We start from the raw sequence: 9,248 nt of genomic DNA, 5'->3' as shown, positions 1-9,248 counted from the left end.
AGATACCTTTCAAGGTGCTTAATTAACACCTTGGCTAGACACCAAGAGAAGCAATTTAATCAGGATATTTCTAAAGAAATATTTTTCACAAACTTGCAGGTCAAAGATCACCAAACCTAAGCTCTGAAGGAGCCTCAGAGATCACATGACCTGGCCTCCAGTGACTCCCTCCAGACTCTTAAGGTTACTGATAAGTCACTGATAAGCTGCATTTGGACAGACACCCAGGCTTCCTGCCCCAAACCCACTGGTTCTTCCACTAAACTAAGTACTTGGAGACACTCATCAAAAGATGCAGAACAGAGTACCTTTTTCCAAAAGAAAGGAAAAAAAGAAAGAAAGGCAAACATTCTTTAAAAAACGCTTTGGAAACTAGTTTCTCCCAGAGGGTCCAAGGGGTAAACCAGAAAGCAAATACAAGATCCCATGATCTCTGTGCTCTTTGTTGAGCAATAGAATCAAATATTTGTTTCCTCCCCCATAATATAACCATTAACTTTTGTTAAGACTACAATACTTATTCTATTCATGTAAAAGGTCACTGCAGTGGAGTAAACAAAGTATTTTAAGTGAGTGTGTGCTTGCCTATCACTGCTAACAGTCATGCCTACACTGACCCAGCACTTCAGAGGTTCATCTCCATCTTTTTGAGAAGCTCTGTGAGCAGAGTAAGCATAGAGAAGCTGTGATGCTCACCCAGGATCACACACACAGTACCAGGAGTCCAACCCCGACGCTTGTGATCCTAAACCCTATGTATTCCCAACCAACCTCATCAGTCATTGCTCCCAGAAAGTGCAGAGTGCCCTCTATGAATTTCTTCTATGCATTTATTTAAACTCTAAATGATAACAGCTACACATGCTGTACCCATGTGCCTGGGTCACAGAATTCTGGTGTTCAAACTCACTAGAATTCACTGAATCGAGTGTCACCCCAAACATGCTCCCTGGCTGCCAAAACCTGCTCTCTCATGGAGCCTGCTGCCAGCCCTTCTTGCCTCTAATAGGCCAGAAGAGTGCCATGGACTTTATGCCCCTCATCTTTCCCTCCATCCAAACAAAGGATCCATGTACAGTGGTACTTCTAAAACACAATTGTACACTAGTCAATATCAAGTATAAAGAGAAAATGTTTATGTTTTTAAAAACCAATGGAGATGGTGATGAAAAATACTGTGGCTGAGAGTCTTGGCCATTCTCAAATCCTCAAAGCCTGTGGGAGAGCACCTGATCGCAGGTATGAAGGTGGTAAAATTCCCAAAGGGAAGTGAAAAGCCATGATTACAGGGAGGCAGCTACAGGTGGAAGCTACACAAGCAAACTTGTAGGCCCCCTTGTCCCCTCAGGCACATTCAGGAAAAGGAGACTGTCCTGACCCAGATGCAAGCAAGTCAGCTCCTGCTCCAGAATTGGCTACTTACAGGGTGAGGGAGAAAGGAAAGGACAGGCAGAAGGAAGGTGAATAGAAGCAGAATGCACCACAATGTGCAACCTGTGACATCTTAAAGGTAAATGATAACAAACCAGTCAGTTTGTTATTTTTCACCCACCTTGGCCAGCTAAAATCAGACATCTAAGGTCCCCAGATTCTGAATGATGATGTAGAATGGAATAAGTACAGAAACTTAGATCAGCAGAGGTGCCTCTCTGTCCACCTGCCTGACCTCTAGGCCCCTGGGTCACCCTGGCAGCTTGGGAGGTCAGCCCCTCTGGCGTTCCATGTGAAGGGACATGCATGTGAGTGCTCAAGAGTCAAACTACTGGGGGTGGGGTGAAGTGGGAAGGAATTGGAAGGCAGAATCAAGGGCTTAACTAGAAGGTAGATTTAGTGGAAGCTAGAGAATCACAGATGAAAACAAATACTAGAACCTGGGGCCCTGACTTAGGACTGGCAGCTGGGAACGGAGAAAGGGGAAAACAACTTCTACAAAGGTCATATGGGAAGAGGTGGCTGTAGGTTAAGACAGGACAAAATGGAGACAGCCTCTCCACCATGGAAGTGCTATGGCAGAGGATGGGGCCTATGTTGGGAGCTGCCTACCATGGCAGTGGGCGGGACTGTACCCCAAAGTATGACCAGCCCACTGTGTCAACAATGCCTCCACAGAGCGCACTGAGGGCTGCAGCTCCAAGAACCAGGCACCGTGCAGAGGCCCCAGGACTCATCTCACTGGAGGGGACCAAGAGGGGATGGAAGCAGAGCCTGCTTCAGAGGCACCAGAACAGGTTGTGAGACACAGGACAAACCCAGAGTCACACCTCAGACTTGGGAGCCACACAAAAGGGAACCACAGTGCGTTTCCTGGTCAACTGGCGAGGCGGCTCAGGCAGAGCACGGAGAAAGGGAGTGAGGTGGTATGGCCACAGCAGGCACCTACCAATAGGACAGTCCCAGAACAGCTGGAGGTGGCAGAAACACCTCCAGAACAGCTGGAGGTGGCACATGTACAGAATCACTGCGGCCTCCACACAGCATTCTGCTAAGGAATTTGCGGTGTACCACTAGTCACCACTGAAAATATGGTCACGGTATCTGAAGTTTAAAACCACTCAGTTGATGGGGGGTGGGAGGGAGGGGAGGGTAGGTGATGGGTATTGAAGAGGGCATCTTTTGGGATGAGCACTGGGTGTTGTATGGAAACCAATTTGACAATAAATTTCATATATCAAAAAAATAAAAAATGAAAATAAAACCACTCAGTTAATGAACACTCACCACAGCGATTACAGGAATGAGTACACCCAAGTTCCCCGCACTGCTAGAAGCCTAGGAAAGAATGGAATCGAGTCATCGGAAGCATGTATTTCTTTCATTAAAAGAGAAAAAAGACAAACATAGTGTTAATTTCAAAGAAATTATGAGATACATACAAAGCGCTATATATAATCATGCTCACCCAACATCATTTTAATAGCAAAAAAATGGGAAACATGTTAACCAGAACGATTACATAAATCATGGCCCCTGTGTATAATGAAATACCACACAGCTGTTAAAAAGACCGCTTTTGGGGCGCCTGGGTGGCGCAGTCGGTTAAGCGTCCGACTTCAGCCAGGTCACGATCTCGCGGTCCGCGAGTTCGAGCCCCGCGTCGGGCTCTGGGCTGATGGCTCAGAGCCTGGAGCCTGTTTCCGATTCTGTGTCTCCCTCTCTCTCTGCCCCTCCCCCGTTCATGCTCTGTCTCTCTCTGTCCCAAAAATAAATAAACGTTGAAAAAAAAAATTAAAAAAAAAAAAATGAAAAAAATTAAAAAAAAAAAAAAAAGACCGCTTTTGGGGCACCCAGGTGGCTTAGTCAGTTGAGCATCTGACTCGGTTTCGGCTCGGGTCATGATCTCATGGTTCGTGAGTTCAAGCCCTGCATCCCCTGCTTGGGATCATTTCTCTCCCCCTCTGTCTGCCCCTCCCCCATTCCTTTCTCTGTCTCTCAAAATAAATAAACTTGAAAAAAAAAGACAACTTTCTGAAAAATATTTACTCATCCTTGGAAAGTCCCCACAGCAAAATCAGGATTTCAGAGTATGCTATGATATAATCCCAATTATGTAAAATAAATATATCTGCGTAAAAAAATCTAGGAAGGAGGGCACCTGGGTGGCTCTGTCAGTCTCTGTCAGTTAAGTGTCCAACTTTAGCTCAGGTCATAATTTCACAGTTTGTGAGTTTGAGCCCCACTGACAGCTCAGAGCCTGGAGCCTACTTCGGATTCTGCAGTTCCTTCTCTGTCTGCTCCTCCCCCACTCATACGTTGTCTCTCTCTCTGTCTCACACACAAAAATAAATAAACATTAAAAAATCTAGGAGGAAGTCTTTCAAAATGTCAGCAATGAGTAGAGGGATTATAGGTGCTTTTTACTTTATTAGTTATAGGTTTCTGCATCTTTTCTATAATAAACATATATTCTTTCCAAGTTATGGAAAATGTGGGGTTACTTAAAAAATAACTAGAAAAAAAAAAACTCTAAAAGGTAGGTTCCTGGAGGCTCCTGGGTGGCTTGGTTGGTAAAGCGTTCGACTTCAGCTCAGGTCATGATCTCACAGTTTGTGAGTTCAAGCTCCATGTCAGGTTTATGCTGACAGCTCAGAGCCCAGAGCCTTTCTCTGCTCCTCCCCTACTCATGCTATCTCTCTCTCTCAAAAATAAATAAACATTAAAAAAAAATGTAAAAAAAGAAAAAAAGAAATCAGTCACCCAGATTACTGTCGGAGGAGTCCAGCAGAGGAAGGCTAAATTAGAGTGAAGGGTTTCAAAACCCCATATTGTACCAGCTATTCCCTCTTGGCCAAGATTTTCACACAGAGGGCTCCTTTTCATTTAGTTTCCAACTTAGCTGTCACCTCCTCGGAACCTCACACAGCCCGATCTAAAATGCCCCTCCCCTCACTGTCCCGCTTTGTTTTTGCTGTCTGCAGGAGAAGGCAATTTGTCTGCCTACTCACTTCCATAACCCCAGCACCCACAACAAGGGTCAAGAAACTGTGGCCGATGGCCAAGTATGACCCACCACCAGTTCCTAGAAATAAAGTTTCACAGGAGCACAGCCACCCACCCATTCTTTAACTGGCTTTATGCCACCAGAAGAGAGCTTAGTTGCAGCAGAGACTATATGGCTCACAGAGCCTAAAACAAATATAATCTGGCCCTTTACAGAAAAGGTGAGCTGATCCCTGATCTAGGCACACAGTAGGCAAACGGCAACTGTCTGGGGAAGGGGAAGGGGAAGGGGAAGGGGAAGGGGAAGGGAAAGGAGAGGAGGGGAGGTGGGAGGAAAAGACAAAGGAGGACAAAGGTGGGGAGTCTGGAAGAGAGACTGGTGCCAACATGACATGTCAAAGGGGAGATGATGGGAAAGGAGGCTTAACCCACTTCAACCCCCCTATTCTGTCCATTTGGGACCTCGAGACCTGTCGTTTTGTCTGTTCCTGTGGACCTGTCTCCCTGGAGAGCCCAAGATAAGGTCAGATCGGGCCCTTCTCATGTTGTCACTGAGTTCTGATGAAAGCCTCAGCCCCCTGACTTCATGATGACTGAGAGAAGAAAGAGTGGGGTCTGGGGGAATCCACACTAGGTTGCTGTCACTTACCACCCTGGGCTGAAGGAGGTAGCTGCTACTAGCCAGACATGGTCCTACAAAAAAACCACCCTCTCAGAATCCCTGAGAAGGAACCTTAACCCCTTTGTTCTTGCATTTTACCAGATGCCCCAGGGTGACTGTCCTCCTCCTGCCTACCTTCAGGGCGGGCCCCTTCTCGCTGGCCCGCTCGCTGGCACGCTTTCCCTCCAGCCCCAGCTGCACAAACAGCTCCAGCAGGTTCATGAGCAGCTCGTCCACAAGGTGCTCGTCCTGGATGTTGGCTGCAATGTTAGCCAGGGCATTGATCACTGCCAGGGAGCAGTGCCTGGTGGAGAGAGAAATGACAGCTGCCACAACACAAGGGCCTACACTGCAGGGGTGAGGCTGACTAACTCCTGCCTCATCACACCCCTCCCAGTGCCTGTGAACAGAGGAGCCCTCCAGAGGGGATGAACCTCTCTGTGAACACCAGCTCCTAAAGGAAAGTCAGCTGCTATAGAAATGGCTTTAACCTCTCCAGACATGCATTAAGGACCTTGGGGAACTGTTTAGGTTCCAGGAATCCACACCTATGGAACTTGTGAAGGTCTTAGGATACTGTTTTCTGAGTGTCGAGAGCCCATTACATAGCTAAAATCCTGGCTGGACCCTGCTTTCCTTTCAAATTATAGGTACCCTTAATTCACTATTACCATCTATAAAACTTTCCTTTGATGATCAGCTTCTTCCCCACGCTACCTCCAGCCCACAGTATTAGCTCACATCAGACACTTAGGAAGCACTCAGTGGCTCTGGGACAACCTACATCAGGACAGTGCTGGCCCCACATAACCCCTGGACATGAAGCTGATGATGCCCTCCCCAGCCAGAGACAGCAAACCAGCAAGGCTGGCCTGGCTTCTGAAGGTGCTGGGGGCAGCCAGAGCCTGCCACTTGCATGCTATGTGACCCCAGGTGAGAGGCTCATCTTTGAGTCTCAGTTTCCCCCTGAGTAAAGCAGGAATAAAATAATTCCTTCTTCACAGGGTTTAGGAGGAATGAAACACTCTGTGTGAAATACTGAGCACACCACACCGTCTGACCCCTGGAAATCTCTGAGCAAACAGCACCCCCTTCACAGACATGTGAAATCCTGGGAGGTAAGGGAAAATAAAAGCTTTCACTGGTAAGGAAGAGGACAAACCACTTCTAGTGGCAGTATCAGAAAAGGCTTAATGGAAGGGTGAACTAGAGTGAGAAGTTGAAGAGTTGGTGGGCATGGAGAAGGCCAAGTACTGCTCACAGCAGTAAGATAGAGGCAAGGGTCAAAAGGAAAACAGCAGGGGCAAAGACACGGAGGAGAAGATGTGAAGGCCAAGGAGGTACAGGAGTCACTTTCAGGACAAGGAAGCAATGAGGGAAAGAGTTGTTTTGGTCCATGTGTCAGTTTCTTCACAGAGACCAGGATAGATAAAGGGGAGGTGAGCTGACTGCCTCCCCAAACTAGTCCTTAGGCTGTTCTGGTAGCCTAGGCTCTCAATGGAGGCAGTAAGAAGGCAAAGAAATGACAATGCCAAGAGCTTGCATTTATCGAGAGCTTTCCCACATATGATCTCAATTACCCACACAACTAGAGACAGGCATTCATTTGACAGATGAAAATATGGAGGCACAGAGAAGGTGAGATCATTTTTGGAGGTCACATAGCCACACTCCCACCCACTAAATTGACTCAGAATCTCAGAGCGAGGCCTGCATGTAACGATCAGGAAGGGAGACCATAAATGCCAACAAAAGGGCAACATCTCTTCCTCCCTGCCCCACCTCTCTGTCCCTCTCTTCCCTTGATCTGCCAAACTCTATTGAGATCCTCCATAAATGGAAAGATGTGCCCTGCCCTTATGACATTCCCAGTAAGGGCAAGGAATAGACAAGGAAGCATATCTTGGACTTCTGGAAAAACCAGCCAGACTTTACACAAATACCAAACATGTGAAGATGTAAAATGTCTACTCCCTTTGGCCCTCCAAATCCCACCCCTGGGAATCTATCCTGAGGAAAGCATCAGAGACACTCACAGATATGCAGCTATTAGATTGTTCAACGTAGCACTTGCCAGCAGAAAAACTGGAAAATAACATCCAAGCTAGGGACTAGTTAGAAATATCTCAGTGCTGGGGCACCTGGGTGGTTCACTTGGTTGGACGTCTGACTTTGGCTCAGGTCATGATCTCACGGTCTGTGAGTTCAAGCTCCATATTGGGCTCTGTGCTGATAGCTCAGAACCTGGAGCCTGCTTCAGACTCTGTGTCTCCCTCTCTGCCCCTCGCCCACTCACGCTCTGTCTCTCTCTGTTTCAAAAATAAATAGACATTAAAAAAAAAATCTCCATGCTGCTATATGATGGAACACTACACCGCCATTAAAGATGACAGGCATATGGAAGAACGTTAATGGCATGGCTTATGTGCTGTTACATAAAAAAGTGGGTAAGCTGGGTGGATGGACACTATGAGCCTGTCTGGAGTCACAGAGGGTTTGGGGTAATGACACTGACATGGTCAGCTCCAGATGGCAGTCGCATGGGGTCTTTCCCTCCTGGTTGTGAATGCACTAATTTGAAGTACATAATGCTTTTGTAGGAAGAAAAGTTTATTCAAAAAATAAATCCCCAAACTTCACACTTTCAAAGACGGCTAAAAACTGTCATGATCTAAAGTGACAATGAGGTCTAGAGAGTTACCTATAGCCATGATCCTTGTAATCTTTAGTAGCTGAGTACACGACAGAGCTGGCCTTCACACTAATCTGCTGGAAGAGATTCCACACTTCCTGATAAATGTATTGCTGGAAGAGAGTGAGGGACAGTTAAACCATGTCATGACTTCTCCATGAAAGTACTCCTTGATACATGGAAAAGGCCCCATCATTCAGAGGGAAAGCTTCTGGAATCATGCATGGACCATAATAAGGCCCTGAAAGACCATCAAGGGCATCCATTCCTAAAGCTTTAGGCAAACCTTAAAGGCTAAAAGGGAGATGGTTTCAATGTAAATCCTATTACATGTTATTAACATCAGCATGAATAAGTTTAAAGAAACCTCTCTTTTCCCTAGCTCTTATGGAACCATGATACTATTCTCTTTTACTTGGAAAAAATCTCCCTGTTCAATGTCAAGACAGTTGTGAGCATTTAATTCTACAGGGTAAATTTAATCTATTTTAACATTCCTGATAGTCAAAGGAGTGTAACAAAGCTTGCATAGGGTAGTGGGTTTCACAGCAGGTCCTGCCTTACGTTTCCGGTGATAACCAGGCAGCCTAGCTGGTCGATGATGAGAACGTCAAGGGGGGAAGGGGGCTGGCAGAATTTCTGTTGCAGGATCTGCAGAATCGGTTCCATGACCTTTGGAGTGTCCCTCAGGGCCACTGCAATGTGTCCCAAGGCTCGGATGGTGTGGTCAGGAATCAAGTGAGCGTCTCTATGGGAGGGAAGAACAGAGGCATTCTCAGAACAGTCCTCTGGGAAATGAAACCCAGAAGCTTCACAAGCTACAGCTAACAGGAACAAACGTTACCACAGTCATCTGACAGTGGCAGCCTGGAATTGTTAACTACCAGAAGAAACATAAAGTCCCTGGCACTGGGCAGTAAGGCAGACATCTTTCTCTGCTCCCAAACAGTGGTCCAGGATTGATACTCTACGGTAGGTTTGAACTTAAATCCTGGGACAGATCTGATGCACAACTCCAGACTGCAAGAAAGAGCACAAACATGCAAGGCACCGGGTGGCTCCCCAGGTAGGCCTGCAGGGAACACCTGGCTGTCCCCTCAGGGATGGGACATACTTGTCACTCTCCTGGGAGATGTAGAGCCGGTTGGAGAGGCTGGCCAGGAAGGCCTCCACGATCACTGGGTCCACAGTCAAGCCAGCTTTCAGGCACCTGGGACATAAGGAAACCCACACAGCACTGGGTATCAGAACAACAGATGAGTGTTTTGTGTTTGCTTTTTCCCCTTTGTCAGGTCTACAGAGTTTAAAGAACTGCTCTGAGCACTTTTTTGCCAGAAATCTGAATGAAAGTCATTACACAGAATGAATTCAAAGAATTGCTGCAGATTTTGCCCACTTGATAAATATCTCAGTCGGAAACAGTAACTCCATTATTTGACCAGAACAGTTTCCTTCAGA

The 9,248-nt window shown here is 46.6% G+C and overlaps 1 protein-coding gene across 2 annotated transcripts in view; it reads right to left on the bottom strand.

Moving 5' to 3' along the window:
- PI4KA (phosphatidylinositol 4-kinase alpha) overlaps positions 1-9,248 on the bottom strand; it is a 113,818-nt gene that overhangs the window by 68,389 nt on the left and 36,181 nt on the right. For both annotated transcript variants that reach the window (XM_043558196.1, XM_043558197.1), the window contains exons 15-19: positions 8,905-9,000; positions 8,355-8,538; positions 7,800-7,903; positions 5,234-5,402; positions 2,719-2,769 (exon numbers count right to left, since the gene is read on the bottom strand). In XM_043558196.1, the coding sequence (XP_043414131.1) occupies positions 2,719-2,769; positions 5,234-5,402; positions 7,800-7,903; positions 8,355-8,538; positions 8,905-9,000 (604 nt within the window). The remainder of the gene's footprint in view (positions 1-2,718; positions 2,770-5,233; positions 5,403-7,799; positions 7,904-8,354; positions 8,539-8,904; positions 9,001-9,248) is intronic.

Source organism: Prionailurus bengalensis, chromosome D3 (genome assembly GCF_016509475.1).
Source record: "Prionailurus bengalensis isolate Pbe53 chromosome D3, Fcat_Pben_1.1_paternal_pri, whole genome shotgun sequence".
Lineage (NCBI taxonomy): Eukaryota > Metazoa > Chordata > Mammalia > Carnivora > Felidae > Prionailurus > Prionailurus bengalensis.
The sequence above is the reverse complement of the archived record's forward strand: the minus strand, read 5'-3'. Positions and strand labels throughout refer to the sequence as shown.